Below are 13207 nucleotides of genomic sequence, written 5' to 3' on the forward strand. Positions count from 1 at the left end.
TTAGTATTTCAAATTTTAAAAATTTCTTCCACTTTTGAAAGTTAATTCAATTCTCATTCAAATAGATCTGATTTTCGTTCTTTTTTGCATTATTTGCTTAAGAATTGTGGTCTCATTTCAATTAACAACTCATAGAAAAGCACTTTTTCAATTTGAATATTTTGAAAGAAAATCGATATCTTTCCAACTGTAAGGATTTGTCTGGATTCGTTCAAATGGATAGAATAACTATTGTCATAAATGGAGACTTCAAATGATTTGATGAATATATCGGTAAATGTTATTCCGGAATAGAAAAATTGGATTAAACAATATTAACAAATACTATTAGTCATAAATCAAAGAAACACATTTGAGAATTATATTTATTTCATTTTTATATAAAATATATTGCATTTTGTTATAAAATATATTGTTTTTGATAAATTAATGATACCTATATTAAATTTTGTCAACAATTATCAATTTAGTGAGCCGGGATTGATTCTCATTAAATATTTTTATAAGTTCATATTCAATTTCATCTGAAGCAGAAGCAACATTTGTGAAAAAGCAATTTCTTGGAATTTCTATGCAATCGTATTGGAAAAATCAAATAATATTAAAAGAATTAAGGTGGAATCAAAAAATTTTTCGTCTTTTGGGTCATTAACAGTCGAATGAAAGATACAAAGTATAGAAAGTCGATATCATATGTAAACGTGATCGGAAAATCTTCTAAAATTATCGCTTTGCTCTTCAACCCTGTTTCTCTCCAAAATTTTAAAATCTATTTATGTAATACTTGCAATCTATTATGTACAGATCATTTCATTTAGGATTTTCAAAACATTAGTCAGAAATAAATGAAAAAAAAAAACATCTCATATTTTTTACATTTCAAACAAATAAAATAAACATATTTATTGAATAACAGCTGTATCGAGGCGGAGAGTCTTAATTGCTTGGTCGTTCTTCTTTGCGAGATTAAAAACTTGCATCCAGTTTGTTTTCAATGCGGAAGCTTCTTTAACTGGTGCCTTCTTTGTATTCTTCTTATCTTTATGAGCGTTGTTCAGTTCACCAAAGATATTCGGATCAATTTCGCTTAAAATTTGTAATGCAGCGATTGAATCCGTTTTAATGTCCTCATCCCAGTGAGATTTGGCTGATTTGTAGAGTTTTTCGAATATTGTTGTAAAAATAAGGCGTGGATTCTGTTTGTAAACGAGAACTAAATTTTCTGCCAATAAAGTATCAAGAGCTATTTCTGCGACGTCGACGTTGTCACTTCTAACTCCTTCTGCAAGAATTGCGAAGGCTCTCCTGAGAGAAGTGTCGCTGAATTTGTCGAAAGAAAATAAGATGATTTTTACGGAGTCAATGTAAATCTTTTGCTTCTTTGAGTCTTGTAGAGGCCAGTGTTTGTATAAATAGTCGAATGCTACTGATATTAAGTTGAAATTCTTCTCGCAGAATTTGCAAACGCAAGAAGTCAATGCTTTGCTATAACGATTCAATTCTGAGTATGTATATAACGGAAGTAAAGCTTGGTTAAAGAATTTAACATGGTCTGCCTTCAAAGGAGGATTAAATCCCTGAACAATGCTTGAGAAGAAATCTAAGAGCTCTAGCGAAGCCTGGCCCATGGAGAATAAGCCAAATATGTCAGTTCTGATCATGACACGTTGGCCCATGAAGCGAGAATAGTAAGAATGAAGAAAATCTCTTACCGCGACTCTTTCGGATGGATCAATTGACAATCCATTAGAGATTATCTTGTAAATGAATGTAGGTGTAATGTTTGCTGCAAAATGAGAGGAAAGAGATGCATTAAGGACTTGATAAACTAAAGATAAATGTGGCCACGAATTATCATAGAAAGACACTTTAGCATCGACAGGAACTGCTTCTGGATATCGTGGTAAGGCACGAAACAGATTTGTAGAAACCATCTTGTAGAATTCTGTCATCATTTCTGCAGTGAGGATTTTCATAAACCCAACCATGGAAAAGCATTGTGTGAGATGTTTCAAGAGAATTGATTTTGTAACTTTTGCTTTTCCATCAATGTTTGCATCAGAAAAATCGCACAATTTTGAACACTCCTTGCATTTATGCAAAAATAGCTTAGCGTATTCATTTTGTGGCATCTCTTCAAATGATTTGCTACCTTTGATAACTAAATCTCCATCACGATGACCAAATTTTCGAGACCAATTGAAAGTCAGATCAACAGTAAGACCGAGTTCGGCTTTGGGAATAACTCTCCTTGGAGGTCTAGTTGGTGGCTTAGAGTTAAATCTTGTTAGTTTATTAACATTCGGTTTAGTAATTTTGTTCATTTATGATTTTATATAAAAAAAATTTTGTTGTTATAAAATTTTTTTCAATTGAAATTGAAAATTTCATTGAATATTTGAGCAAATATAATATTCTGATAAGAACCTAATAACATGTAATATTTACCTAAAATTAGGAATAAGAAAATCAACTCCATGGAAATTTGTTTTTGATGCTGAATATATATTAATAATGTTTTAAGTGACTTATATGCTTGAAATCAATGACAAAACTCGATAATTATATTTGAAATTAGAAAATTTACCTAATACTCTCAAAAAAACATGCTCATCTATATTAATTATAACATACATGCTTTAATAAAATTTATTACAGTAGTCGGTTAATCATTTAGATAGAGACATAAAGATTATTAACTTAATATTGATTCAAAATATTGATAATAATGTTTGTTATAGCGATCGTTTGATATTATTGGATTGGTTAAGTAGAATATCACTTAGAGGAACATCAAATATGCCTTCGTTTACAAAATAATTCCAGATAAAAGTGAAAAATACGTAATTCGGCAAAATTTGTAAAAGAATTTGAAATAAATAGCCTATCTTATTATCAATATCAATGTAAATTTGTTTGATTTACATAAAAATATATCCAAAAAAAATTCAAAATTTTAAAAACGAATAGAAAAAATACAAATTTTCTATTAAAAAAAGAAATTTAAAAAAATTTTGGAATTATAAATGTGTTATATAATTATCTCTAGTTTGAAGTACTATATTTTTACCTCAAAAATCAATTGATAATTTGAGAAAAATTAATATCCTTATAATTTCCTGGTAGTTCAAGATTCATCTCAAAAGTATATGCTATTTAACTTTTGGTTAAACTATATTTGTTATAAAAAATCAGTATGAAAAGTAATTCTCTAAATCCAAAGTGATGAAATAAGTTTCATTTTAACATCATACAATAAAATGATATTAATATACATTTACAATCGAATTATTAAACTTTTGAGTCAATAATCATTTGAAAAATGGACATTAGTGTAGGATCTTGTCATTGATTTTGCCTAAATTGCCAACAATATAAGGCTGTATTTTTTACATAAAATATATAGTTATTGAATATCGTATTTTATTCTGAAATGACTATTTGTTGGTGATCAATCAATTATTGGGAATCAGCTATTGAATTGGGCCTTGCTAATGATATGGATAGTATCCAGTCAGTATCAATGCTGATATTTTTTGGCATTATGTTGCAATCGCCTCACAACAAAGTCGAAAAAAAATATGTCAGAATTTAAAATCGGATAAAAGATACAAACAGTTTACCTACAGGCTAAAAAGATATTATCGAGATATAAATAAGAAATGCAACAAAAACAAAGGAAAAAACAAAATATCTCAGCTTCTAATTACGTATAAGGATGGATATCTTCTTGAAGATACAAGGTTACGGCAAGCAGATGGAATGTCACTCTCCTTAACAAGATTGTCGAGGAGTGGCATGACTTCATTTGTAAATGCGTTATCGTTTGGATCGCCGATCCATGTTTTTATGAGAAGTAAGTTATTTTTCTGAGCACTGCATGCAGAGTTGTCCAAAAGAAGGACTTTTCCAAGTGGACGATTAATAAGAGTTAAATCTTTCAATTGATCGCGAGAAACAAAGAAACGATGTTCATTATCAACAAATGGAGCAATGGCGTCGATAACTTTGTTGGCATATATTTTAGTCGATGCTGTGTAAAAGAAAATTTCATATTTTTCGGATAATCTGCGAATACACTCTTGCATTCCTGGTCTTACTTGAATAAAAACATTCCTTCTCTTAATTCTGATTGGAAAATTTTGTTGTTTTTCTGGTTTAGCTGGTGTAGAATAAATGCATGTTTCATCAAGATCTAATACAAGTACAGGACGCCCCTCGGGAACGGGAGAAATGGTTTTTGGTTCAGTGTCAATTGCTTCGGATGACTGCATGAATTTTTGATCTAAATCTTTTGGCAAAATTGATAAAATTTTCTTAACTTTACGAGCAACTTCATTGGTTTCAAATTGAATGCATTTTGCGGTTGAATTAGGGATAATAAATACAAACATATAGCAAATCATTAATACATGAAGATTTTCATTCCTTCGAATTGATAATTTTCATTGAATTTTTTTTATTTTTTTCCGACTATCAGTTTGATTATTAAAATGCAATTACAGCTCGAAATTATTACGATGTTTTAAAATCTCATAAAAATATTGATGAACAAATTCCATAGTTTTTGACATCATTCAAATTCAATTTTCAAAGGATGACACTGAATTTCGACTTTTTATCATTATGCATATTATAAAGAATGTATAAAAATGATCTTGTTTCATGGAAAAATAATTCAGAGCAAAATCACACACTCTTTTTTTCAGAATGGTCAAAATTTTTTCCTTTGTTGATTGGTCATCATCTCTAATTAATGAGGTACTATAGCTCATCATTTTTGTATCAAGAAAATAATTCCATCAATTTGGTGAATTTTGTTGTTCTTATGATCTTCTGAGTTTGATGGAATACACTATATAAACAGATTTATATATATATCCAAAACAAAACTTGATAAATATTGATATTTAAGGGTCCACTGTAAAAATTGAAAGTCTCTCAAAATTGAGAGGCAATTTGCAAATAATCGTTATCGTCATCTTTCGAAAATCCACTTTTCCTAGTGTTCTGATTAATATTATGTGAATACAACAATGAAGCATATGTTTTAATAAGATGGTAATATATTCTATCACTTCAAATCTCATAAAAATTGCAAAATCAGTGAGTTTTATAAGAACATGATTTTTTCGAATTTTTTCGCTTTTGGATGCGTGTTTTGAAAAATAGATATTTTCGAATTTTAATTTTATCTTAAGTATAAGTTTTATATTAGGAATTTTTTTGACCTATTTCCAATCATTAATTCCAATGTTTTTCAAGGAATTTAATTGAGAAGAAATTAGGAATTTCGCTTTAATGCCATTACAAACTAATATTATGATGCATAATATATATATTTATTGAGGCTAATGCCGGGATATCTTGCATTTAAAAAAAATTCAAAGAATTGACAATTGGATAGCACAAATTTAATTCCCTGGACAAAGTATTATTGTTTATATATTCAAACCATTATCCTTAGTTTAGATATGTTGGCCAAAAATTTTCGTGTTATTTTTTGTGTTTAAGCATAAATTATGTATTTACTTATGAAAAATAAGCATTTTATTCATTATCATAAAGATATACCATAACAATTGATAAAATTTTTTTTAAAAAAATTGTGTATTTTAGTGGGTATTATTCTGGATAATGCCAATTTTTACAAGATTTAATATTAACCATATCAATAGCCGACTCAATGTAAAAATTTAGATATTATTTTTTCATTAATCAAACTTTGATAAATTTTAGTATAATGAACGATTTTGTTTCGTGTATGATACAGAAATGAAAAGCTTAATTAATATCATTTTGCATTTTTTAAAGGATGTTAGAGTACATCTACATTAAAAAATCAGATTTGAACTGCGATACTGCATCAAATTGTTGCACATCTGATAAGGATCTCAAAAGAGTAAAGTTAATTTTTTTGTGTTTTTTTAAGTTTTGGGCCTTAGTAAAACACCATCTCGAGCAATATTTTTGGGACGACGATAGACCTTATTTGGCCTTACAGTGGACCCTTAAAATTTACAAATGTAATTGTTATTCAAATCATTAAAAATTATCATAATATGTATAGGGTATGTGATAAACAGTTTGTTTCTATGGATGTTAATAATTATTATTTTATTTTTCTGGAGGATTAGATTTCATTCGATATTTCTCAAATGTATTATTAACAATATAATGAAAATAGTGTTCTAAAGCTTATATCATCAAAAAATAGCATCAATTATCGGGAAAGTTTTCAAATTGATTTGAGCCCATCATTTAATCTATATTCCTGTATTGTTTACGCTATTCAGTTGCATGATGTATGTGCATCTATATCAGCTGTGTTCGTTTCATACTATCAAAAACTCTTTCCAATTTGAATTGTATACTCACGGTCTATTAGACAATTAAAACTCATTTATCATTATAATAAGCATAATAATTATAATAGGAAATGCGAACTCTGATCAAAAAACAAGAAAATCTTACATTGTTTTGTAAACATATATAATGCCAATGACTGTGATGCATTATGCTTCATTAAGCAAATATAATGAGATTTTCATTAAACAATAAGGCAAACATCGCTATTTCCTGTAAAATTTAATCAATTATAATATTTTACCGGATTATTGATTGCTTCGACTTCATGTAAGGTTCTACACTTTAATTGCGTTTACATTTGACATGATTTTTATTCATTATTGGTATTTTAAACCAAAATTTATTAAATTATTTTGTGTTTTTCATAAAAATGTAAAAAAGGAAAAACATTTTTCTATGATTAATGTGTTTATGTTGTAAACAGAAATTCATCAAAAGTGACACCTCAGAAAAGCTAAAATATTGAATTTTTGGAACTTTTGATAGAGCACGTTTTTAAATATTAATTAAAGTAAATGTATATTTTGTAAAGATTCTTTTTAATAAAAAAATAAAATTTTGAAGAAGAACACAAAATCTTCTGAAAAATAATATCACATAAACTCATATTATTTTCTAATATATAACTATTTTATATAAAAATCAAATTCAAGGATCTTAAAAGCGAATGATAAACCTCAAAATTTACGAATATAATGAGTGGGAATATAATGCTTATCTATCATAAAACCATATGAAATATCAATTTTTGCTTTACGCCTAATTTTTGACGACAATTAGCAAAAAATGTTAAATGTTAACACTCAGTCCATTTGAATATGAAAAATAAAATTGACTTTGATTAAATGTTTTTATTTATCATGCAATTCTTCTTGCGACCAAAGATTTGAATAAAAGTTCAAAAAATAAGATAGCTTAAAAAATAATATACGGTAGTGTTTACTAATAGATGAATAGTATATAAATTCTATTAAAATGGATTTGATCCAAAAAAATATAAAACCAAAAATAATTGTTATAATTTAAATGAAGAAGTAATTTCAAACGATTTTATTTATGATCAAATTTTATATATTTTTTTGGATCAAATCCATTTTAATAGAATTTATATACTATTCATCTATTAGTAAACACTACCGTATATTATTTTTTAAGCTATCTTATTTTTTGAACTTTTATTCAAATCTTGGTCGCAAGAAGAATTGCATGATAAATAAAAACATTTAATCAAAGTCAATTTTATTTTTCATATTCAAATGGACTGAGTGTTAACATTTAACATTTTTTGCTAATTGTCGTCAAAAATTAGGCGTAAAGCAAAAATTGATATTTCATATGGTTTTATGATAGATAAGCATTATATTCCCACTCATTATATTCGTAAATTTTGAGGTTTATCATTCGCTTTTAAGATCCTTGAATTTGATTTTTATATAAAATAGTTATATATTAGAAAATAATATGAGTTTATGTGATATTATTTTTCAGAAGATTTCATTCTATATGCCTATGAAAAGTACTCTCAAAACTAACTTTTTCCTAATTATAATTAAATCTAGAATATTGTATTATGCTTAGTATTATTTCATTTTTCTCATTCAATTTAGAATTTACAAATGTCAAAAAATTGAGAGCTGTCACTTTTGATGAATTTCTGTTTATTACATTTATGATAATTTAATCTTCTTTGAGCTTTGTTGGCTCACCTTCGTCAGATTTCTTTTCTTTTTCGTCCTTCTTCTCTTCGCCATCCTTCTTCTGAGCAGCAGCAGCCTGTTGCTTCTTCAAAAGCCTTGCCTGGCGCATTTCTTTCTGCTTCTTGGATAATCTGATAATTTTAATGATAAGAATGACAATTACGATGATACCGAGGATGGATAAGCCAAGAAGGATTGGAACTAACAACTCCGCAGCATAAATATGATGGATCTTCTGCCATACGAATGAGAATGTTCCATTTCCTGGTCCGGAATAAGGAATTCTGTTGTTACGGACATCATCAACCCATTCTAATACTGTTTCCTGTTCGCCTTCGTCATGCATCCAGTATTTGAAGTTTCTTTGATCGTAAATCATGTAACGAGTCTTTGGACCGACGAAAACGTATCTGCAAATGTAAGGATTTCTGTTGCATGAAATTACGTGGGCTGGGAAATACTTGGAAATCTTGGAAGCTGTTTCTATTGTTGTCTTGGAGAATTTCTTCTGAGCGAAGACAATAAGAGAGGTCATGTTGTAGTAGTAGTGGAAATGAGCAATTTCTGGTACGTAATATGAAAGGAATGGGAACAAATGCATATGAATGAACTCTGTCAAAGATTCATTTGAGTAATCGCCTGAATACATCTGCTCAGCGGAGTTAGCGGTAAATGCCTGAAGGGATGTAGTATAGTTGTCTGTGATGATGGCGTAAAATTCTGTACTAAAATGCTTATAGTCTTCTGCGATGGCCTTCAATTGCTGGAACTCGCGTGATTCTTGGCTGTTTGTAACAAGAAGGAATTTGGTGGAAACAACAACCTCCTTCATGCTGTCAATATCATCTAAAGTAATAATTCGGATCGGAAAATGCTTCATCTTCAAACAGAAGTTATCGAGCTGGCGTACGTTATGGACAACAACCCATTTAACGCCTCTCTTGTCGCCTGGATTGAACCACATAACTGCTGGATAACCATTTCTACCGAAATTCTTGCATATTTCTGGATTGCTAGCGCACTCAACTTGAGCAACATCGAAATCATGATCTTCAGCTACAAATTCGTCCCAATACGGAGCAAATTCTTTGCAATGATTGCACCATGTTGCCCAGAACTTGATAAGGACTGGTTTTCTATCTGGAGATTCCATGTATTGTGTGTAGTTTTCTTGTGTCAAATTAAATGAACATGAAACCCTTCCGAAACATAAAAACAAAAACATCTATGAAAAAATGTGAGTGCGGGTGTAAACCCCTCAAATGATAAATAAAAATAATTGAATAGTTGTAAATTTACAATGAAAAAAGGCGCCAAAATCAAACGCTTAAAGAAGCAACGTAGGGAAGCAAACGAGCAGCTTGATTTCGAGCGTGCCCAAATGATTGACGAGGAGATCAAAAAATATTATATTAAAAAGTATCGACCAGATTTTTCAGACGTTATTAGGATCCAGAGACAAAAGGATAAGATAAAATTAAAATCTATTGGAGAATCAAGCCGATTAGAAGAAGAATCCAAAGCGATTCAGCTTCATTATAGAGATTTATTAAATGAACTTAAAGAAAGACAACTTCAAGAAATACAACAGTTAAAGGAAGAAAGAAAACAAACTCTCAAAAGAGAAAAAGATCGTCCAATACCATTAGCACGCGAGAGATTGAAAAAAGCAATTTTAATTGGAAAAACAGGCGACTATGAATTAGCGAAAAAGATTAGAGAGGAAGCTATATCAATTACAGAACAAGAATTACCAATTAGACTCGAAGCTTGCAAAGAAACGTATCGCCGCTTGGAAGAAAAGATGAATAGAAGGCATAATAGGGAAGTTTGCTCCCTATTACAAAAGATGTTAAATGATTCGCAGCAAGTTTCAATGAAATCACTCAAACGTCAAAATCAATTACTTGCTTCAATGAGAAATCAGACAATTAAGGAACAAGAAAGCTATTGGAAGGCAACCAAAGGTTTTAGATATATTCCAACTTACTAAAATGTTATAATTTGGAAATAATAATTCAAAAAAATGTATAAAAATACTTGTTAAATGCGATCAGTAAATATGCCCATGCTAAAATCAATAATTTACACTTTGTTCGCTTTTCTAATTTCCATTAATACAACATGACGTGCTTCCTTGAATACAGTTAAACGTATGTTTTGCAACGCATTTCGAAAAGAAAAAATTTTCAAAATACGATCATTTGTGAATGAGTTTTATCTTATCTCTTTATACTCTGATCACCATTACAGCACAAATCTCCAATCATAGTATATCAATGACATCTTGATGGTAAATATTTTATTTTTTTGATTTTGTTACTAATGACCTGAGTCATTATCCTTTATAAAGTAGTATGAACATAAACCAAATATAACATATATCCAATAGAAAATATAACACTATTCTAAGAATTTAACGATTTATCGAAAATATTATTTTGATGTTTGTTTAAATATCCTCTAGCATAACTCGAAAAGTACACTTGCATTACCAATGTTGTATTATTTTGTTTTTGCTCTCTTTGAGGCTAAATATGACTTTAAATATACTGGGAGACCAGAATCACAAAAACTCACTCCTGGATTATATAAGCTTGAAGTTTGGGGTGCCCAGGGTGGTGGCTACAGTTCTAATTCCGATAACTGTGGCGGCAAAGGAGGCTATTCTATTGGCTACCTAGCTCTATCGCAAGAAACAACTCTCTTTGTCAGAGTTGGTGGAATGGGAAAAGCTCCTAATGACTATTATAAAGCAGAAGGCGGTTCTAATGGAGGAGGCTTTGCATATGGAGGCAGTAATCGGTATGATAGTACTATTCACCAACCCGGATATAGTGGTGGCGGTGAGACTGATATAAGGGTTATAGCTGATTCAATAAGTTATAGAATTATTGTGGCTGAAGGCGGAGGCGGTGCTGGTACGGGTTATAAGACGTCCGGCGGCTATGGAGGCGGGCTAAGAGGAGGTGGTAGCTATGGAGCAGGACAAGATGATCAAAGATCTAATTCTTATTCTAGTAATGAATATCGCTTTCAGCAATTTTATGGAGGAAATACAAGTGATTACGGATGTATAGGAGCTGGTGGCGGCGGGTGGTATGGCGGAGGTACACTTATTGTATCTGGACACGCTTATGATCGTCCAAGCTCTGGAGGAAGTGGTGGTAGCGGTTATGTCTACACATCATCAACTCAAAGTCAGCATCCTAATGGATACAATATTGGCTCAAAATACTATTTGACCAGTGCCCAAACAATTGATGGATCGCAAGATATAACAAATCCTGATGGGACTAAGACAACAGGACATGCAGGGGATGGATATGCAAGAATTACATACATTGATTACATTAACTACACTAGCAACGGATACTCATCATTTGTTGAAGGACTTGTATCTCCAGATTGCCCCATTTCAGTAGAAATCAAGTCAACATTTCTTGATAAAAGCGTTACAAGCATCCTTGGACAGGCATTTAAAAATAATCAATGCATTAACGAAGTTATTATTCCAAGTACAATTTCTTCTATTGGAAGTCAGGCTTTCGAAGGATGTATAAATCTTGTCAATGTTACTTTTCTATCACATACTTCACTTTCAACAATAGATAGGGAAGCATTTAAAGGGTGTACCAAACTCCAAAGAATCAATGATTTTTCATCTTTAAAGACCTTAGCAGATAATGTTTTCCAAGATTGTACTTCCCTTCAACAAATTATCAACATGCCTCAAGTTACTACTTTTAATAAATATTGTTTTCAAGGATGTACTTCCCTTGAACAAATTGGTGATCTGCCTCAAGTTACTTCCATTGATAAATACTGTTTCCTAAGGTGTGTATCATTGAAGAAAATTGGTGAAATGCCAAAGATCAAAACTCTTCCAATTTCATGCTTCGAAGGATGCACATCACTCCAACAGATCGGAGATATACTGAGCACTAAATACAATAATCCAATAGTTAATTTTTCTTGTTGTTTCGACTTAACTTCGCTTCCTGATAATGCATTCAAAGACTGCCATTCACTGAAAGAAGTCATTTTCCCACCAACATTGACAACAGTTGGTCCTAGTTGCTTTGCAAACTGTCTTACATTGAAGTTTGCAGATTTTCCACCAAAGACCACAACAATTGGGGAAGGTTGTTTCTCTGGTTGTACCACAATAGATTATATTTATATTCCTAGTTCCATTACTATTATTAGTCCTTTTATTTTTTGTTCATGTGGCATCAAAAGTTTAACCATTAATTCACGTTCAACTGTTTATGGAAATGCATTCGTGAATTGTACAAATCTCAGCAGAATTGAGATATTTGATGAAGCTGTAATTATGCCTGACGCATTTGCTCTTTGTGACAACATCAAAGACATTGCTATATATGAACACGTAACTTTATATGTTAACGCGTTCAGCTCCATTCATCCTACTGTTTACTATTTCGGCACAACTAATCAATGCCCAAGACAAACTGAATTTGAATTGCATAGACTTAATGACACTCAGATACTTGTTTCACCAGATTATTTCTCAGATAAGTACGCATCAATCAAAGCCATCAGAATCAAATCATACTCATTTTCTCCAACAGAAAATCAGTTGGCAGTGAGATGCTCAAAAGTTCCTTATTACAACGATATCCGCAGAGTTGCCTTTCGTGCATTCTCAGTGAACATCATGAGAGTGCTATAAATCTGAGAATGTTCATTCCTCAAATCTGGGGAATGGACACATATTATATCATATTATATTTTTATATTATTGTTTGTAATAGAGATAGAGTAAAGTATATAATATATTATTGTCTGTTTAAGTTTCTATATTGTTGATCATGACTATGGCAATTCCACTTCAAACAGAACTAATTTATGAAGAATGAATATTTAAAACATATATTTCCATTAAAATGCTTATGCCTATGACATAACCCAATGAACAAAATTATATTATAGTAGATAACACAAGCAAATACAATCATACAGTAATTAATTAAACTTTTATTTTTTTGGGAGATAGAGTATTAAATAAATGCGCACATAACTCAAAAATCTTGATTATATCAAAAATATCCGTAAATAGATTTAAAAAAAAACAATATAATTTTTTATATAAAAACAAAATAACAAAAAACAAAACA

General features: G+C 30.3%; 5 protein-coding genes across 5 annotated transcripts, besides 3 other annotated features; 2 read left to right on the forward strand and 3 right to left on the reverse strand.

Moving 5' to 3' along the window:
* Positions 1–404: 404 nt before the first annotated feature.
* TVAGG3_0354270 (protein phosphatase regulator protein) lies at positions 405–2329 on the reverse strand (the record flags this gene model as incomplete). The annotated part of the gene is made up of 1 exon (XM_001322295.1): positions 903–2324. The coding sequence occupies one exon, from the start codon at positions 2322–2324 to the stop codon at positions 903–905; it is 1422 nt and encodes a 473-aa protein (XP_001322330.1).
* Positions 2330–3043: 714 nt separating this feature from the next.
* Positions 3044–4290, reverse strand: TVAGG3_0354280 (phosphoprotein phosphatase protein; the record flags this gene model as incomplete). The annotated part of the gene is made up of 1 exon (XM_001322294.1): positions 3696–4274. One exon carries the CDS (start codon positions 4272–4274, stop codon positions 3696–3698), a length of 579 nt encoding a protein of 192 aa, XP_001322329.1.
* Positions 4291–4914: 624 nt separating this feature from the next.
* Positions 4915–6010: a mobile genetic element.
* Positions 6011–6781: 771 nt separating this feature from the next.
* Positions 6782–6819: a mobile genetic element.
* A 1177-nt stretch (positions 6820–7996) lies between these two features.
* Positions 7997–8033: a mobile genetic element.
* Positions 8034–8046: 13 nt separating this feature from the next.
* On the reverse strand, positions 8047–9291 carry TVAGG3_0354320 (cell redox homeostasis; the record flags this gene model as incomplete). The annotated part of the gene is made up of 1 exon (XM_001322293.1): positions 8047–9291. The coding sequence occupies one exon, from the start codon at positions 9289–9291 to the stop codon at positions 8047–8049; it is 1245 nt and encodes a 414-aa protein (XP_001322328.1).
* Positions 9292–9366: 75 nt separating this feature from the next.
* TVAGG3_0354330 (uncharacterized protein) lies at positions 9367–10059 on the forward strand (the record flags this gene model as incomplete). Its single annotated transcript, XM_001322292.1, has 1 exon — positions 9367–10059. The coding sequence occupies one exon, from the start codon at positions 9367–9369 to the stop codon at positions 10057–10059; it is 693 nt and encodes a 230-aa protein (XP_001322327.1).
* Positions 10060–10563: 504 nt separating this feature from the next.
* TVAGG3_0354340 (protein kinase a regulatory subunit binding) lies at positions 10564–12762 on the forward strand (the record flags this gene model as incomplete). The annotated part of the gene is made up of 1 exon (XM_001322291.1): positions 10564–12762. One exon carries the CDS (start codon positions 10564–10566, stop codon positions 12760–12762), a length of 2199 nt encoding a protein of 732 aa, XP_001322326.1.
* Positions 12763–13207: the final 445 nt, after the last annotated feature.

The sequence above is a fragment of the Trichomonas vaginalis genome, chromosome V (assembly GCF_026262505.1).
Source record: "Trichomonas vaginalis G3 chromosome V, whole genome shotgun sequence".
Classification (NCBI taxonomy): Eukaryota; Parabasalia; order Trichomonadida; family Trichomonadidae; genus Trichomonas; species Trichomonas vaginalis.